The 20,022-nt window shown below is 48.1% G+C and overlaps 1 protein-coding gene across 8 annotated transcripts in view; it reads right to left on the reverse strand.

Annotated features, from left to right (window-relative positions):
* Positions 1–928: 928 nt before the first annotated feature.
* Positions 929–20,022, reverse strand: part of RASAL2 (RAS protein activator like 2) — a 164,777-nt gene continuing 145,683 nt past the window's right edge. For 3 of the 8 annotated variants that reach the window (XM_054285625.1, XM_054285633.1, XM_054285632.1), the window contains 8 exons: positions 19,323–19,524; positions 16,861–17,060; positions 14,692–15,544; positions 11,292–11,426; positions 10,047–10,249; positions 9,524–9,611; positions 7,595–7,625; positions 929–5,733 (listed from right to left, as the gene is read on the reverse strand). In XM_054285625.1, the coding sequence (XP_054141600.1) occupies positions 5,603–5,733; positions 7,595–7,625; positions 9,524–9,611; positions 10,047–10,249; positions 11,292–11,426; positions 14,692–15,544; positions 16,861–17,060; positions 19,323–19,524 (1,843 nt within the window). In that variant the 3' untranslated portion in view covers positions 929–5,602. The remainder of the gene's footprint in view (positions 5,734–7,594; positions 7,626–9,523; positions 9,612–10,046; positions 10,250–11,291; positions 11,427–14,691; positions 15,545–16,860; positions 17,061–19,322; positions 19,525–20,022) is intronic. The other 5 variants (XM_054285626.1, XM_054285628.1, XM_054285630.1 and 2 more) reach the window with 5 other exon arrangements.

Genomic DNA, 20,022 nt, shown 5'->3' on the forward strand with positions numbered 1-20,022 from the left:
CAGGGCAGGCTCCAGAGCCCTGTGTACTCTGTCCAGAGTGGCTGGAAATGGGAGAAGAATTTGCACATTCACATACAGTTTTACACAGTGGAGTAAAGTGGAATCCAAAGCCTTCTGCAGGACAGAACACCTGGGTTTGGGACAGAAAAGCCCAGAGCTGCCCCAGTTTTATTGCTGTACTATCCCAGTGCCATGCAGGGGCTGGAGCAGAGCACACAGGGCAGGGTCAGCCCCAAGGCACAGCAGGTCTGCCTTTTGCATCCTGCAGGCTTTGAAACTATGGAGAAAGAATAACTCTGTGAAATTCAAATAGAGACTTTGCCAAAACACCCCCTTGAATATGGATTTTACTTACTCAGTAAGTTCACTGTGGAAGGTTTTCCCATTCACTATACACAAATTTTCATACATATATGAAGAATAAATGTAAATATCAGAATCCAGCATTTGATGTGAACCTGTAAATAATATCCCTCTGCATGTCCATGCCTCCAACTCTGCAGCTTTGGGCTGCTGTGTGAGAATGTGTAATTTAGGAATGGTCTGAACAGGAAAACCAGGCTGATCACATTCTCTGGTTTGGTGTGAGGGGAATAACCACAGTAATTAATACACAGAACTCTCTTTTCAGCACTCACTGAGAAACCCCACAGCCAAAGGAAGCAGAGAGCAGTTCTCCCTGTCTCCACAGCTTGTCGCTCTCTCACTCCACAATGCCAGGATTTCCCAGCCTCAGGAGGCAGGAACTGATCCTGTTCCCCTCAGCCCTTGGTTTGCTGGGGTTGTTCCAGGCAGGAGCTGCTCTGTCCCAACCATTTTGTCCCAGTGGGAATTCCTTCCCCTCCACCCCCTGCATTTACACAAACACAACCCGAGAACAGAATAGAGGGGGACTTAAAATCAGTGTAAGTTTACAGAGTCCAAACTGTTTAAAGTTAAAGTTTATTTGTATTCTTTGTAGGAATATCAATAAAAGTCCTCAAATGTATCTATATCTGTACATATTACAAGAACCTTCAAAAATTATTCACAGAACAAAAATAAATCTTCTTTAGAACAAACCCAGGCAATGAAATGCAGAAATGGATCTCAGAGACCAAACAGTCCAGTGCTACAAGCATAAAAATACGGCTTGAAAAACAAGTTTATTCCTTTTTAAAGGTGTACTTTGTTGAAATAAAAAATAAATTATTTAGAGCTATCACTGTAGAACAGTTCTGTGTAGTAACACTCTTATTAAGGCCCTTGAGACAGAAAAATCTATTTTTGCAGGTAGGATTCCTGGCAGGCATGATCTGAAAGGACATGCTCACTCTCCTGGGGGTTAACTTACTGTGGAGAAGGAAACATTTAAAAACATCACCCTAAATTTAACTCTTTTTCCTCTGGCAGACCATGCCCACCACTGATGGAAATGCACATCATGGTTCAACTGGGACAGGAATTGTTCTCCAGGAACAACACAGACATTTTTGCAGAACACAAGCAGAATTCATCCACACAAGTAAGTATTGCTGACACATTCCATGGACATGGCTGTAAAATTCATGGACTTCCAAGTTAAAAGCTGGTGGGTTTATGCAAGCATCAGAACATGAAATGAATATATCATGGGGGAAAAACTCACAGCCAAACCAAAGCAATTACATGAATGCAAAATCAACCCCATTTCTTTGATGATTTATTAGATGGATAAATAATTTATTAGTGATTACACCTCATATTCTCTAACTAGAAAATACACACATCTCTTTCCACGCTCCTGTAGATTCCCTGCCTGAGTTATGCCACTGGAGAGGAATGTGGCAAAATGTGTAGCTGTATGGATCTGTGCTTTTGTAAAAAGCTGCCCATTTTGGATAGATCAAGGAAGTAACAGTTGGTAATTCCTAGATTTGAAACCTATTTTCCCTAAAGAAAAAGGGCTGAATTCCTACAGTTGCAAAGAACAGGGATTTACAGGATGCTGCCTAGGCCGTGCTCCCTCTGTCCTCTCAGAGCCTGTCCCTGCTCACCTCACACCCTGCAGACACCACACACGACATGCCAAGGGGCCACACACAAGAGGCTGCTCCATCTCCCTGCCCTGCTGTGTTGGCCTCAGGCTTTTCCTGAGCACTCAGGAAGCCCAGGTGGCTTTGGGGTTTGGAGAGAACCCTCCTAGAACGTGGCTAGCACGGACTGCGACACCAAGATGGGGTGACTTTCCTGTTCAGTCTGAGGAACACGAGTATTCCTCCTCCAGGCTATCCAATTTTTCCTGCACTACTTCATCTGTTCCCCAGTGAGAGCAGCAGCTCCTTGCACAGCATTAGACACAGCCATCAGCCTTTGCTCAGAGTGTGAACACAAAGCCAGCTCCCCATCACACCTTGCACCATTTACTCCCTCAGAGCCCACTGGCCACGAGTCTAAACCCAAATGTGATCAGGCCCAGGCAGGGCTCCTGCTCCTGAACAGAGCATGGATTTTATCAATCTGGACAAAATGGAAACTGGCATTTTCACATATTGTCAGCTTGAGGCGGCTGAAAGTTTTCTGGAAGGCTGCTTGGTAACAAACTAGGAGAGACAGCTGCCTGCAGGACTCAGGAGCAGTGTTTTGGGCTGCAGCAGATCAATTCCAGTCCAGCAGCACTGACTCTGCAACCTTCACCCCTTGGTGGCAGAGCTGGAGGAGCACGCCTGGCACCTGAGGGGAGAAACTGGAAAAGCAGAGAAACAACCAACCTAGCAACGAGCTCTGAGACCACAGAGAGGGGTCAGGCTCTGAGAGAGCCACTGCTTCTTCCTACAAGCATCCTACAAGCTTGAGAAACACACAGGAGAAGATACAGTATTGGAATGATGCACTATCCAAGATCTCACCAATACTGGGGCAGGGATTAATTCCCCTCTAAAAATCCAGGCTGAAATGCTGCCTCTACTGCAGAAACCAAAGTGGACACCTCAGCATCAAACCACACAGGTCAGCCAGTGACCTCTGACATTACCAGAGCACTGGGGAGCTCTGGGGAAAGGTGTTTCCCAAGATAATGCTGGAATAACTCTCCTAGACCAACACATCTGCTTCTGCCTCGTTCTGTCAGTGCAGCCCCACGGGCGCTCGCTCACACCTCACCCACATCACCTGCACCGTGCCACAAGGGAGCAGTTCACATGCCCATCCCAAAAGGGATGGGAACACGTTCCCCCATGCTACAGCTGTGCAATTACAGTACATGGCTACAGGGACATGCAGAGCCCACAGAAAGAGCCCACAAAAAGGGTTTGTGTAAAAGAGGCCCTCACGTGACAGCTCAACACAAAGTGGAGAAGTTGCTACGGCTGCGATGCCTGAAGGGAGAAAGGAGAAACTCAAAGGCACAGTTTGAGGAATAAAATATCAGAGGTCAGCAAGGATCTGAGCTGGAAGACGGTTTGGAAAGTATGGAAAAGTAACCACTGCTGAGCCAATGCAGAGCACAACCCCAGGTGTGTCAGTGCCACCAGCACCGAGTCCTGGCCGAGCAGCCAGAGCAGCTGTGATCCCAAAGAGCGGAGCATTAACCCCAAATCCCAGCTCACTGCTGTGCTCCAGAAGGCCTGGCTAGGATGGATGCACACACATCCTACAGCACAGGAGTCTCTGCACTGATGCACAGAACACACAGGGGTGGTGATGGTGGCTTGAGCATCGTGACACCAGAGCACACACAATGCTCTGCCACCTCCTGCATCAGCCACAGGGCTGGGGTGAATTCATTTCCAAAAACCAGGCTAACTTAGCAACGGACACCAGGTTTGGGTCTTGGTATTGCCAATAACTCGTGTGCAGGGAACTGGCTAAGAGACTCCTGGATTTTTCATGAGACAATCCCACACTGAGGCACCTCTCAAGGTTTTGTCTCAAATTGAAGTAAACTTTTCCAATTTCCACAGCACGTGAGAATGGTTAATCACACTCACTGGTATCAATATGCTTCTGTAATGAACAATTTCAATCAGTGCTGCAATACTTTCATTTACTGTGAAGGTTTGAGGGCTAGAAATGAACAGCAAAAGCTGGAAGTAAAAATTCACACTTGACTTCAGAATCTGAGATTTAAAAAAAAAACAACAACTCTCTCTCAGATTAAATATTGTGGCACTTGATGAAATCATGAGAATTGACAATACCAAGCCATTTAGTGTTCATCTGTTACAGGTGGTGAATGTCACTGTCTCCCAGGAGAAGGTCACTTTGGAGCAATATCCCATTCATACACAGTCTGGAATCATGCTTCTATGAAACACAACTGAAAGAAACTGGAGACAAAAACTTAGTCAAAACTCCTGAAAAGAACTGCAGTGTACAGAACTCAAAAAAATCCCTTTAAATTATCCAGAGAAAGGAAACTTTTAGCAGAAATGGAAGATCTTTCAACAAAGGTGCCAAAAGCACCTTTCATTGGAACTACACTGGCTAAGCCAGTGGCTGAAATAGTGAAAATTAGCAAGCATTAAAATACAGAAATCCTCTAGAAAAAGGGACTTTTGCATATGGAATTTCCTGTGCTGGGCATGGGCACCCTTTGGTTAGCCCTTTCCCGAGAGGATTAACCTGTCTGTTCCTGATGGAGAGCAGAGAGGGAATTCAGGGTGCCTCTGCAGGGAGTGTACAGTAGGGATTGGCTAGAAATCGTTAAAAAAGTATTTACAGGTCTGTAAATCCTCCAAACAGAAGAAAATATAAAACTGCATCAGAACTGGGCTACAAAAGAAAGAATCCTACCACAAAATCCTGCAGATTCCCTCTGTCTGACAGGAAGCCTGACTGTGCAAATTCCAGGAATCCAGCTTGCTGCTGCCACTTTGTACCTTCTCCAGAAAGGCTGTTTATGACAGAGCCCTATGGGAAGTAGGTACAGGACACAGCAAGAGCCAGTTCTCTTGCTAAAATGTTTGCTATCAAGTTTGCATTCAGCTAAAGACCAGCTGGGGAAGAGGGGAATAAACCCAGCTGGTGAGTTTTCCTATGGAATTCATTTCACTCCATTCATGTCCTTTGATCAGCCAGTTGCTGCCTCAGGTCATCCACAACACGCACGCACACACACCCCCCTCTTCCTCCTCCCAGGACTGCAGTGCTTTCAACAAGAGAAAAACAACAACATCAACAATAACAACAACAACAACATAATTATAATAATAATAAAAAAAATAGCAATAATTAAAAAATCTACAGTATTCACTTCCTTTTGGTATATTACATTGGCATTTTCTGTACACAACCCAAGAGCTCCCTCTATTTACACAGTGATCCACAAGGACTTCTTCTGGGGAGCCTGGTTCTCCTGGCCCTGAGTGGGGAATTAAAGCCCACCCTTCGGAGTTGCTTTTCAATTTTATTGAATGTACAATACTATCTTAAAACAATTTAAAATACAATTTTAAAATACAACTCTAAAACAATTTTAGAACAATCTTCAAACAATACAATCTTCAAACAATACAATTTTCCTTTTACAGAAGAACTATGTGCAACAATCAGTGACGGTGAGGGGTCTTGGCTCTGCTCCGTCTTGCTCTTCCACGGAGGTGGTTGGCAGCACCTGCAGAATTAGAAACTGCTGTTCTTAAATTCACCATTCTCCGTGATGGAAAGCTTGGGAGGGTTGCCATTCCGGACGTGCATGGTGTAGCGCTCCTTTACCTGCGTCAGGGCACTCATCAGCCGCGTGTTGGCCGAGTCCAGGAACACGATCCGCTTCTCCTGCAAAGACACCCCACAGCGTCAGCGCTGCCGCCCGCCCTGGCTGGGAGCAGCCTGGGCTCTGGCAGAGGCAGCTGGGCCAGCGCTCCCTGCCCACATGGGCTGTCTGCCTCTTTCTGTTTTCGGGGTGCCACGGGCTCCTCTGCGGCCGCTCCGGCCCTCCGGGGCTTTTTGTGCGACGAATCCGAGTTACAGCGGGGAATTGATAGAAGCTCCACCCAGCCAGGCAGGGTTTTGCCACAGGGGAGTGGGAGGGGGTCGGTGTTAATAACAATGGTAGCCAATTTCCATATTACATTTTAGAAGTATATTAGAAAAACAGAAACAGGCAGCAGAAAATAAAAGTGGTGTGGGGGGGTTTCATCTGGCAGAGAAAAGTGCAGGTGGTATCTGCCGACCATTGTCTCTGTACTTTGGATGGAGTGTGCTCAGAGTAAACTCATGGGATGCTTGAAATAAATAAATAAACAATAATAAAAAAAAAAAAAAGCAGATAATGGCAGCCTGCGGTGACGGTGCAACAGCAACACAGAGAAGCAGCAGCCAAAGCTAACGCTGAGGGTTACTGGAGGTGAGGGGGAGAGGGCACTGTGGGTGGAGGGGAGATGCCATCGACAGAACACAAAGAACAAACATGGAACACGCTGCTCCTAAACCCATTCCAGCTCGGGGGGCTCCTGGGCTCCTCGAATGCACGTGCCTGGTTGATTGTCCTTGCACAGAACGTGCCAGCCTCCACTCGGAGCAGCTCAGGGATGTGTGCTGCTAAATTGACATAACCCATCACCAGACCCAGCCTGCTAACAGCGGGATACAGCACCGGAGGGGCAAGCCAAGGCATAATCAGAGATGACAATTTCCATCTTTCTCCAAAAAAATAATAATAATGCAGCTGCAGAAAGCAGTGCTAGAGATAGCAGGAAGGTTACTGTGCTCTCCATGCCACCAGCCGATTGGCTTTTGTTCTTTGAGAAGGAAAATGTCTAATTTGCTCAACCAAAACAAGTTGCACGTGGGAACTCTTCCCAGTCCAGCCCATTGAGAAACAAAATGGAGGGAAAAATGACGCACAGAAGGCATAAACATTAAGGAACAGTTCAGACACACTGCTCAGGAGACTCACGTGCCACCACAGCCCCTTGGGATTCGGATCCCAGCACATCAGTGCGTGCTACAGCACTAATCAGCAATGTCTGCTTTTCTCAGTGGGCTCCCCAACAGGGCTGAGTGCTCAGGTGCAAAAACAAACCAGAATTTAAGTCCTGCTTCTCTTACAGCCCTGAAGATGCTGAGCTCTGTGTAAAGCCAACAGAGGAGGAAGAGGCAAAAGAACAAGGCCTGCTTTAGCCCTCATCCCAGTCCAGCTGATGGGAGCAGGGAGAACACAGAGCCAAGGAGTTACAGGCCTCTCCTCCCAGGCTGAAATGAGCCCTGCAGAACACAACTGCCTCAGAAGGAATGTGCTCCTCAGCCAGGCAAAGCTCCTACTCCTCCAACTGTATTTCACCTGGAACATACAATTTAAAATGAAAATTTTCCTTCTGCAACTTTTTCAGAAAACTTTCTAAAAATCTTTTCAAAGAGTTGAGAATGAAGGGCTGGGTGTTTTCAGACACTGCTGAGCACTCACTGAGCCAGTCTGCAAAACAGCTGGAAACCCACACTTGGAAAATCAATCTGAAAAGCACAAGGTTGGTGAGTAGAGGCATCTTCTCACTGAAAGGAAAATTGGATCTACCAGGCACGTCTCTGTAACATGCTCAGGGCACAGGGAGCAGGAGGAGCTGGAATGGGTAGGAGGTCAGTGTGCTGGGCCAGGACTGGGTACTGCTCAGCTAGAGAACTGATTGGGTTTACTTGCCTGTTGGAATTATCTCATCCCCATTTATGACCTGTAATTTAACACAGCGGAGATGTCACTTGCAATAGCAACCGGGCCAGTTCTCTTTGCAGCTGCGCCGCTCCGAGGAGAGACTCTGGCCAGACCTATCCCTGCTCAGGCTCCAGAGCCAGAACAGCTCGTGTCTGTGTGCATGGGGGCAGTGCTGGGAGCTGCCCTGCACCCCTCAGACCATCCCAGGCTGGTGTCCCTAAGCACAGGGTCCCAGGGCACTGCTGCTCCTGGCGCCTTTAACTCTTCAGCTGGGGGTGATGAGCCAGGGTCCAGCCCCACTCAGTGAAATCTCACACAAAAAAACCACCTTTCCTTCTAGCCACTGAAGGAATCAGACTAAATAAAATCTTCCCAGCACGACTTCAAGGGATTGCTACAGAACCCAGCAGACACCTGGGCTCCCCTGGTGAGTCTGCTCTGAATCTTTCAGCAGTTTCCTCCTCTGCTCAGGTACTCGAGGAAGGACAGTGACAACTGCACCTCCCCCATGCACTGCCTGACAGTGAAGCAGTTGAGGTTTGCCAGTGACCTTGCTTGACCAAGAAAAAGAGAAATCATTAATGCTGCTGTTTTGCTCCTTTTTTTTCACTGGTTTTTCACTGGTTTCCACCACAGGTGATAAATGCTGCATCACTTGATGAAGTGTGACCGAGGATTACACCCTTCCAGCCCTGAGGGTCTGAAGGTCTCACAGGTCAGCAGAGGTCCCCTCTGCCAGCTGGTGACACTGGGACCACAATGGTCCATGCTCCACCTTGCTATCCCATAACCAACACCAAGGCTGAGAGCCTCGGGGCACACACAGGTAACAGGCAAGTTCCTTACTCAGTCCCAATCTCTTCCCTCCCAAAATCACTTTGCATGTTTGCCCAGTTTCCTCTTGAGGCAGATGAAAAATGCATCCACCCATTTCAGAATCCAGGCTGCTGCCTGGATGAGCTGCCATTCCATGTCTGTAACAGCAAGATGCCCTGACTGTGCCTAGCTCCAAAAAACACAGCTCTTTGCTGCCTTATATTTTCCCTACAGCTCCACAGGAGTTCAAGTATTTCTAATACCCCAGTGCCATGTTTAACCATGTTCAGCTGAGACTCCCACCACCATTCTTTGTGTAGGGAATAACTTAGGTTATTCCTGAAAAAATGATTAAAGAAAGTTTCCATATGGAACTACTGAAAAGCCCAGAAGCAGGAAAGAGACCCTCCAAATGCAAATACCACAAATGTAAACATGGCAGGCAGATACAAACCAGTCCCAGGTTCTGTTGTGGGATCAGCACACACACAGAGGAAAAGCTGGAATGACCCCCCAGGATACACCCACATGCACTTCCCACTGGGTTCCCCTCCCCACAGCTGCCCAGGGTGACCGAGGTGGGAGCTGCAGGTTTGTGGGAAATGGGCATTTCCCAGGACTGCCGGGGACGGCCAGTGGGTGAAATGCCACAAGTGACATTCCCAGGACAATGCTCCATTGCAGCATTCTCTTTCCTGGACTCCACTGTCCAAAGCCATGCTGTTGCTGGCACAGCTGAGATGCATGCACATGGCAGCTAAACTATGCTGGGGTGAGGCACAGCTTCCCACAGGTCCCAGGCCCACACTTGGAACAACATCTACACAATGCACTGCTAATCCTTTACTCCCTTGGGATCTCAAAAAGCAGCAAAGGTTTTGGAGACGTGATCAGTCCTAGGATTTGTTGCCAGGCTGCCTCAAAGCCCAGGTCAGACAGTATTAAATAAAGCCCAAAGTTGTCTCCCAGAGGCAATAAGTGACCTGTGTCACACTGAGGGCTGATATGGCTTGGAAGTAGAGAACAGTGCTGGGGCAGGAGAGAGGGGCCAAGAACAGGTTCTACACACAGGTTCTGGGAGATCCCAAGCTCTTTACCTACCTGTGCATCAATGATTTTCTGCTTTGCATCAATGACTGCTTGCATCTCAGCGTGATCCTTCTTCAGCTCCTCTTCAACAGCCATGAGTCTGATGAGCAAAGAGAGGGACAGATTAGGACAGTTTAATATTATTCCAAGTGTTTCAGATACTCTGGCCTGTTGGTTTGACTTCTCTGCTTCTCCTGGCTCTCCAAAAGAAGAATTCTGCTGCTCTCAGGAAAGCTTATCTCTCCATATGACACTCCCAGTTGCCCAACCATATTATTTTCAGAATGGATATTGCCAAAAATTTCACTGCTCTGAAAAACTGATTTCATGAACAGATTCCAAACAACAACAAAAATAAAGACCTAGACTCAGAGACCTAAGGTAAAAATTCCTGAATATTTTCTTTTACCTTCCTGACAATCTCAGGCAAGTTTCCACACTGCATCCCCATTTCTTCAGCTCTGAGGCTGGAGTTGCACAGGGGAGCCGCTCGTCTCGTTTGGAAAACCCAGTCCTGAGCTTCCCAAAGCCTCACCTGCTGATGATACTTTTCATCTGGCTGTCCTTCTCCTCCTGCTGCCTGCGCAGCCTGTCCTCGCTGTCTTCCAGCCGGGATTTGTAGTCTGTGAGCAGCTTCTGCATCTGCTGCTCCTGCACCAGGAGCCGCCGCTCGTACTCCTCCAGCCGGCGGCTGGACACGCGCAGGCGCTCCTTCAGCTTGGCGATCTCCTGCTCGTACTGGCAGCCAGGGAGGCACCAGGGAAACAGGAGAAAAAAGAAGAGATCAGATCCTTATAATGCTTTGCTGCTCTTTAGGAGAGTGTTGTTGTTTGGTTTTTTTTAGGGAAATATAAGCTGATGGAAGCAAAGGAAGTGAGAAGCAAACATAGGGGCGACCATAGAGAAGGAATATCCAGCTGCTCCCACGCTGTGGGGTATCACTCTGCAGCACAATTCCAGCAGTCAGAGGGCTCTGACATGGCTCCTCAGCCCTGACTGGTCACATTCTGCCTTACTCCAGACTCCAGCAGTTCTCAGGCAGATGCTGGTGACATCTGGAAATGCAGCTAATGGTGACATCTGCTAATTGCAGAAATGGCCTGGGCTGCCCAAACTTACAAACCCAGAGCTGTGTAGGACCCAAATAACTCACTCTTCAGGACCTAATCAATCAGGGCAGGTCAGAGCAAACCAGTCACTGCAAACCAGAGCCTTACTTGGCTGAGCTTTTGTTCTTCTTGTCTCTCTGGGCAATCATTTCTGCAATAGTGCCATGAATCTCAATATATTGCTTTGTTTTGGGTTCATTCCCCTTTCCTAACAATCCTATGCTTCTGCTTCTTTGTCCACTAAACATTCTTCTCACTCCCTGCCTTCTCAAAATACCAGACCTCTTACACAACAACTCCATCCCCACAGCAACACATGACTGTGACTGTATTTGGAAAAATGGGATCTACTCCTGAAAAAACACACACTTTCAAATACAGACCATGCAGATTTCTGGTGTATCTGGGTGACAGGCATTTGCCTCAGGAGAAGCCCAAGACAAATCTGACTGCTGCTACTGATGAAAGCTGAGCTACAGCCCTGCACAGTCCCTGTGCATGTCCTAAGCCATGCTCAGTGGGGGTTAACAATCCTGATTCACTTTATTTACTGAGTTAATGATTGCTATAACCAATATAACTTGTGTGAGAATGTGTGACACTGTGACAGCAGGACCTGAAAGCCCCTCTGAACTCGCTGTGGGGTGCACAGCACTCAGAACCAAATCTACCTTCTCGGCATGCTTGACTTCATCCAGGCTCTGAGTTGTGTCCTTCTTGGTGTCCTCGTACTGGCCGTTGTTGAACACCCACGCCGCCGTCCTCTCCACCGGGGACAGCGTGGCCGAGTCCACCGGTGACTGCACCTGGGGCAGAGACACCTGGGTGTTGGCATCCACCAGACAAACTGCACACTAACCAGCTCTGACATCCAGCTCAGCTGGAGGAGAAAGGTACCCATGGATCTGGCAGCCTCAAAGGATCCCCAGAAGGTCTCCTGCAGGGATACTCCATCCCGCCCTGACTTTGGACCTGCAGCACCTACCTGAATCCTCTAAAACCAACCCACTTTAGAAATTTTTCTTCCTCTCCAAGTGAGTTACTCTCTGAAAGTTCTTGTTTCCCAATCCCATTCACATCCACCTCTTCCCTTTGCCACGCTGTCAGCAAGGCTTTCTCACCCTGCCACCTCTTGCACAGAGAACACACAGTGACAGAGCTCTGCTCACAGCGTGTTCCAGTGAGACAGGTTGGTTTCCCTGGAGTGCTGAGGAGCTGAACTTGGGAGCAGCTTCCTCAGCCAGGCTGGGACAGACTGCAGTGGAGCCTGGGACTGTACAGTTGATGTGGCAGGGAGGTGTGGCATGATCCCAGCAGTGCCTGCCAGGTTTGGATGGTCCATTGCAGCGTAGCTGCCCTGCCAGGGCCAGCTGTGCTGATGGGGGAAAATGTCCAACCTCTCTGGAGGCTCTCTCTCCCCTCTTCAAGGGAATCCAAACAGGGAGCCAAGAAAAGAGACAAGAAACTCTCTGCCTGGCTGGGGAAAACATGGCTTGCTACAAATTCCAAGCAATTTTCACAGACAAAGACAAGTTTATAAGCGCAGGAATTAGCATAATGACTCCTGAAAGAGCAACATTGTCTTATGTTTTTGAGAAATGCAAAAGATCAACTTTTCCCCAACTGCAGCTTCTTTTTGTGTCCAGGCAGCTCTTCAGCTCCCTGCCTGGCCCAGTGGTGCACCCAAGTGCACTGTGCTCCCTGGCTGGAGCTTGTCAAATCCCAGTCTCAGCCAGGAGCTCTCCATGGGGGAGGAAGAGCTGCTTTAGGAGCCAGGGATCATGTCACCCTCCTGCTGTGTTTCTCCTGCTCAGAAAGAAGCCTCAGCAGAAGTGTAAAGCCAAAGAAAAGGCATAGGAATTAGGCAAAAATCCCTGGATTTACGCAAAGGCCTTTTGTGTAGAAGGAAGTCTTCACAACAAGAAAGTTAACAGCCCCTTAGGTGTGGTGTGGCAGCCTGGCAAAGCTCATTAATTCAGATTTTTTTGATGGCATTTGCTGTCAGGCAGCCAGAGCAAGGGAGACCATGGCCCATGCGTGGCTGTGAATGGCTGGAGAATGAGGAGCAGGATGGATGAACACTGTCACCAGCCACTGGAGCTGCAGGGGACTCAGACAGCAGAAAGGTGACTATAAAGTACATCCCCAGCCCTGCACCAGACTGCTGAGCAGCAGCAAACCTGGCCAAACAAGCTTCCAAGTGTAGGACAGAATATTTCCAGCAGCAAAATTGTGGAAGCTGTCAAGACCAAGTGGATGGTAAGTCACACATGCTAATGGGTCACAAGTTATTCTCCAAAAAAGGGCAAAAAAAAAAGAATTAGCCTGCTAGGATCATGTATTAATTCCCCTCTTTGCCTCTCTTCCAGAGGAACACACTGACATTTCTGTTCCCACCTACCTCCTAAATGGAAATGGAAGGCAAGAAGTGACCTCTCCCAGCAAACAAAGGGCCCAGCTCTATATTCAGAAACAAATGGGACTTGTAGAGAACAGAGTCTAATAATTATAACGCCCACAAAACATGCCTAGAAAGAACATGCCCAGAAAGAACATGCCCAACTTCTCTTTTCTCTTTCTCTTTTTTAAACAAGAACAGAATTCCACAACAAGATTTGCAATTAAAAGGATGCAATGGAATTTGCCTTGACAAAAATGTTGGCCACTCCATTTGGCACCATTCAAGACGTTGTTCATGGGTGTGGGGAAGGAGAGAACAAATTGATTTCTCTGGATAAAGCAGGAGCAAGCACTCTAATGAATCCAGTGGAAACAATTAGTACAGAAAGTACAGTGGGAAAACAAGTGGATGCACATCCCCTTCAATTTATCCTTGTTACTGGCCTAAAATGTGCTACCAGAACCACACAAGGTCTGGTTGAATTCCACAAAAAACCCCTCACCTAGCCATGCCCCTATGCCCCACTGTAAAACACACACTGCAGGGAGTGCAAACACACACACACTTCAAAGAACAAACAATTACTTCTTTTGGTATCACTAACTTGGCATACTAAGCTTAGGCTTGTGATTCAGTGTTTCTGGTCTCATACTTCAATGAACTTGAGGTATATCAAAGTAGTTTTGAAGCCCTGATTGCTCCTGGGTTCCCAGGTATCACCCAGGTTTTTCTGTAACATTCAGGACTTTGCCAAAAAAGCTCCACTGTCAGGGAACACCAAGAAAACCTTGGGCACAGCAGAGGTTGTTCTGCCACCTTCACCTCACAGCCCAAAGCCTTCCCCCTGCAAGAGCTCTGACCTGCAGATCATGTTTTCCACCTTCACTGTAGCATTGAAATACTCACTTCTTCTGTAAAATTAAACTAATGTAGGAAAATATTTTCATACATAGCAAATCACAACAGGATTGTTATTATTTTTTTTTAAAGATAAAGGAATGTTGGCTTTTTGACAGGAAAACCTTGATTTATAGTTGCCTATGAGCAACTGATAATGTGCATTAGGAGTTGGTAGATATAAGCATTCCTTTCCACAAAAAAATTTGCATTATTCATAGTTTGGGATGATTAATGAAAAAGCAGCAGTTTTCTGAGGAACAGCAAGAGATTGCTTCATCACGGTGAAATATGGATTTCTCTACACTTCAGACAACTGTGCTTATTTGTTATTTTGGCAGCAATTATCCTGTGATGTTTTATCTTTGTTCATTTCCCTGTTTCGAGGCAGCTCTGCTTTTAAATTAGCACCACAGGGCAAACACAGTCTCACGTGGTGATCTGAACTACCACTACAAAGCTGCTCCTGGTTTTTTTTTCCTTTGTATTCAGGGAAATTTTCCAGTTCTGTTTCTTACAGCAGGTTTGCTGCTACCTTAGTAAATGGAAAACAGTTATTTTTTTCTTCAGATTTAGTACAAAAGCATCCCAGTGGCACAGATAAGGCGGCTTGCCGAGCTTGTGAGAGTGACAAGCATGATTATTCCTTACACTCGCTGCTATCGGCCACCGGTGTAAGCGCTGCTATTATTGATTCAGCTTAGAGGTCCAGAAAGCTTTGGAGGCCAAGGGCTGAGCACCAAAGCAGAGGCCTGGAGGCAGGACTTCCTTACCTGCTGCGTTTGCTGCCGCTGGATGGCGCGCACCTTGGGCACGGGGCTTTCCCTGGAGGACGAGGACTGGTGCCGGGAGCGGCTCCCGTTCTGCACGGGCTCCGCGCCCAGGGCCCCCGAGGCCCCCGAGACGCTGCCGGTGCTGCGCAGGGAGGGGCTGTGCGTCAGCGTGTGCAGCGTCTTGGCCCTGGTGCCCAGCACGGCCTGCTCCATCTTGCGGATCTGCGCCTGGCTGCTGCTGTTCTGCCGCGGCAGCACCACGGGCACGTGCCGCTCGGGGCGCCGCGCCGAGTCCTCGCTCTGCGAGCTGCGCTTGGCCGACTCCTCCAGGCTGCTGTTGCTGCGCCCGCTGGGCTTGAAGTCCTCGCTGTTGCTGCGGCTGCGGGAGCTGGCCGTGCTCAGGTTCTCCGGGCTGGAGTCCACAGAGGCCTTGGCCGTGGGGGGGCTCGGGTTGTTCAGCTGGTACACCGGGTTTTGGAAGGAGAGGGGCCGCAGGCTGCCCTGCTGGTTCCAGGCCGGATGCAGCGGCCTCCGCACCTGGGGAGCGCTCTGGGGCGTGCTCTGGGTGTCCCACAGCTGCTTGATGGTGGCCACCTGGGTGACGGAGAGCTGGCTGCCCGCCAGGCGCAAAGGCACGTCGTGCATCATGGAGGCGCCGTCGCCGTGAGCGGCGTGGGGGTCCTGCAGGTCCATCAGGGAGATGCTGCGGCCGTTGGGCAAGACACTTACCTTCTCATCCTTCTCTGAGCAAGTCATGCTCTGGGTGGATGCCTGCTGAACCAGCAGTAAGGTCTTGCCCCTAAAATGTCCATCTACATTTTCCTGGGTTGGAGACTTCAACTTGTTTATGTCACTGTGGAGTGGAAAGGAATTTGGTTAATTTTTGAGCAGCCAAGATCCCGAGAGATCTGTCCCAGAGAAGTCTTTCTACCTCACTTAACCTCCCCCCACTGAAAGCTTCAAGGAGCCAGACTTCCTTTTATGAGCTCTTTGTGTGCAAGTCAGAACACACTCTTCCTTAATTACTGCTTATCTTGGAGAATTGTGCTTGATTCAAGAAGTTCTTTATCTTTATTTTTTTACAGGTGAAATCTAAACCACTCTCCCTAAATCCTCCCCCCCCCCAGTCACTTCTGTCTCTAGCAACACTTCAGATGCCATTTAACCCTTTGCCATTATGTAACAAGAGATGGGACAAAAGGAAATTGCCTCAAGTTGTGCCAGGGATGGTTTAAATTGGATACCAGGAAACATTTGCTCACCCAAAGGATTGTCAACACTGGCTCAGGCTGCCCAGTCAGTGCTGGAGTCACCATACTTGGAAGGTGTTAGGATGTGGCACACGAGGACATGGTTTAGTGGTGGCCTTGGCAGTGCAGGGCTAACAGTTGGACTCAATACTCTCAGAGGGCTTTTCCAACCTTAATGATTCTACGACTCTCTGTATTGTGGAGGTCTTAAAATTCAGCAGGAGCTGTGTGAAGGCTCCTTCAGAGCTGGATGTAAGCTCAGGGGGCATGTGACAACCTGGCCCTTGTGCCTGACAGCACAGGTACTGCAGCAGCTGAGCCCTTTGGCAGCTCTGCCATGTCACAGCTGCAGATTAATAGCTGTTACAGCATTAGAAATGCTGCACAAACACAGGAGGGACTATTTCTGCTGTTCAACAGGCAATAAGTTTCACCTACAGCTCAGTTTTTCCATTAGCAGCCTGCTGGCCAGAAGGAAACACCATGGCTGACCATACACTCAGGCTGGCAGTAAATCACAGAACTGGTTTTTTTATCAGCTCAAGTCATTGACTCCCAGAGATGTGGTTGAGTCCTGGGTAAGTCCAAAGCTCCCGGTGCCCAGTGCCACCTTGTGCATCTCTTACTGGGATGGTCTAGTCCCCGTGAGAGAGGCTCCATTCCACAGCTCAGGTGATGAAGCCACCAGCCCTCAGAACCACAGAATGGTTTTTGCAGGAAGGAGACAAAGGTGCCCAGTGCCACCTTGTGCACCTCTTACTGGGATGGTCTATTCCCTGTGAGAGAGTTCCCATTCCACAGCTCAGGTGATGAAGCCCCCAACCCTCAGAACCACAGAATGGTGTGGGCTGGAAGGAGACCTCGAGGATCATCTCATTCCCACTCCTCACAGCTTTACAACCCCACAGCTGGGACGTACCCATCGCTGGGGTCCTCAGTTATCTTCTGAAGTCCCGAGGAGAGACTCCCGGCGACATTGGGGCTGGAGCTGTGCTCCGTGAAACGCTTCAGCTGCTGCTGCGTGGGTGTGGGGCTGCTCATGGATTTTGTGATATCCGCAAGAATACGAGGGAGAGGTCCCAGTTTTGCCACGGTTGCCTGTAGGAAGGAATTTTCACCCTAATTGGATACAAGCACCACGACATCCGGCGGGTTTGTGATTTTTTGGTACCGATGCACAGAGGGATGGAGTGGAAGGAAGGAGGGTGGGTGGTTGTGTGCGGGTGTGCCAGGATCGGAATGCAGTGTTATGGAGCAGCGCAACGACGGCGACCAGATGGATGGAGGAGACGAAACGGGGTGCAGCAGACATTGAGGAAAGAAAAGGAAATAGAAAAGAAATTAGGATTGACCCCCAAAAAATAAAAATCATGCTCAATAAAACAAAACTACTGCCATTCCAATGCAAAACTATCATGCAAAGCACACTGGGTCCCGGGTGGGTGAGGTCAAAGTGAAAACTACGGCATCTGCTCATTGAAGGGCATTCAAAGGCTACAGATTCGGCTGGTGGGGGGGACTTTCCAGGCAAAGGGGGTCATGTGGTAAAGGAAATGCATGCCAACAGATGAGGGGATCATGAGAGGATCGAGGGTGACGGGGAAAGGGAAGGTTTTCATTTCATAAGCCTTTCAGTTTTGGTATCCTGCATGGATGCCATCTCCTTCTGCACCGTTATCAACAATTAATTAAGCCATTCTTCCCTACCCAAACTTGAAAAATAACTGCATGAGAGCATCAGTGATCCTCATCCCAGTATCACCCCATCAGCATGGGATGAAAAGTGTGGCTCCAATTACAGGTTAGCTCAGTGCTGGCCAGGCTGAGGATAAGAGCAGCTGGCCTTCAGCAAGGAAGGCTGCTCCTCCAGGCCCTGGCTGCTCACCCTTTTGGGCCACTGCTGGGAGATCAGCTACAGGGCATCTCCAGGCTCCTGGGACTGCAGGAAGAAGGTGAAGGAGCTGCAGATTCATTAAAAAATTTAAATTCTGCTACAAAACCAACGTTCTTCTCAAAGATACCCTTGTTTTCCCCATAAGCAGGTATTCAGCCAGTTTGGCTCCAGAGAAAGGTCTCTTTACAGACACTTTCATACAGCACTGTGGCTATTAAAATCTCCAAGGTGGCTCCTCTCCTTATTTACCAGTCATTCCCTGCAGTAAAGCCATAATGCAAGTAACTTTACCCCTTAATTCTTTTTTTAGGAAACCACTGTGCCAGCTCCCAAGGGCCTGCTAGGATAGATCCATACATCTAACCTACAGAAAGGGCCATGCAGATCCATACATTTGGAATCTACACTGGATGAGGCAAATTGAAAACCAGCATCATAACTTATTATCAAACTAAGATTAATATACAGACTGTCTTTTTGAGTCAAGGGCATTTCAATTTACTCTGACACAACAAGCTCAGATTTTTGTTTTTTCTTTTAAGTAATGTAGAGTGAAAAAATAGATACACAACCAGTAACTACTTTGGCAAACCCTAATGCAATAAAAATTGAGTGCATTGCTATTCACCTTACTTCTCCAGTTTCAAAAGAAAGAATAATATACATGGAAAATGGACAAAATAATGCACCTCTAAAAATTGAAGTATGGAACAGTTCCAAGCACTTAAAAAAATAAAAATACTCAGTTCAGCTTTTCTGGGCCTTATCAACTACATTTGCTACCAAGATTTTAATGATTTTGGTTCCTGCAAACCCACATAGCCAAGGAAGATCAAAGTTCTGCCTTTCCTGCTTCTATAGCTAAAAGGAAGCAGTGCTCATTGCTGGTGGTGTCTGCTGGGATCAGAAGAACAGAACCTGGACCCTGCACAGGAGCCAGCCCAGGGCACAGCAGAAAGCATCTTGCTTTGCTGCAGGATGGCACTCGGAGCAGATCCAGCCTCTGACATGGCATTCCTTGTGTGCCAAAATCAAAGGAAATGAGAGCATCTCAGCAGGCTTTGGATGGGGCTCTTGATGAGCACAGCTCCACAGGGCCAACTCATTCCTCCATCAGAACAGGGGAGGGCCTGCTGGGCAGCAAAGCACCTCCCTCAGCACCACCAGGCACAGCAACCTGGCCTTTTCCTGTCCAAATGCCTCACTTATGAGACAGGATGGGCTGCCCAGGGATTTCAGGTCCACTTCCAAGCAATGCCCTCAGCACCTGACCTTCCTAAAGGCTCTGCAAAGGGTCTGCAGTGCTGCTGAAGCACAACCACCTCACACACCCTGCTGCAGGGCCGGATCTGAAATCACAGATGGAGCAGCTGTGAAACAGCACCATCACACATTCCACTCCTGCCTTCCCCTGGTGCTCCCCAGTGTTTGCTGTTGCCATGGAACCATCCCTGTATTCTCCTTCCAGGGCCTCCAAACAGCTTTACCTTATCAAGCTGGGACACAACCTCCCAGAGGAGGGAATGCAGCACCGAGAGCTCCTTGCCCAGGTCGATGTAGCCGTCGTATCCAGGCATGTTGGAGATGGTATCTGGGTTAGAGAGCTCCCTCAGAAAACGCTGCATTCCTCCCCACTCATGTTCCAAAAACTCATTCATGAAGGCCATGTACTCTTCCTTGATACCAAACCTGCAGGAAAAGGAGGTGGGGGGAAACCCAGTCAATAACCTCCACACAATATACAGAGTACAAGTGCTTACAGACAATTACTTAAACTTTACTTTAGACCCATCTTCCTGAAGATTTGGAGTATCTTCCAAAAAATAAAAATTCAAAATCTGAAGACTTTGAAGTCTTGGAGAGAAAAAACCACATGGACAATTTAAGAGATTCACTGCTTTGTTGTACTTACTTAAATACTACTACCTCACTACTTATATTACAAATCACACCTCTCCCTGCTCCCTCCCACACATACTCTTTCTCTCCTGCCATGTAGGAGATGTGCCATGCCCTTTGTATCATTCAACTGAGAATTCTGGAGGGAGAAAACATGAAAATCATGATCCTTGAAACAGCAAGGATCTTCTTTCCCTTTGAAACAGCATAGAAAATATGGTAGTGCATGACTCCTCTTGGTTTTATGCTGGGTCCCCTCCACAGAATCCAACACACTCCAGTCTGCAC

The sequence above is a fragment of the Melozone crissalis genome, unplaced genomic scaffold (assembly GCF_028551555.1).
Source record: "Melozone crissalis strain CALT ecotype California unplaced genomic scaffold, PUWL_Pcris_2 ptg000045l_1, whole genome shotgun sequence".
Lineage (NCBI taxonomy): Eukaryota > Metazoa > Chordata > Aves > Passeriformes > Passerellidae > Melozone > Melozone crissalis.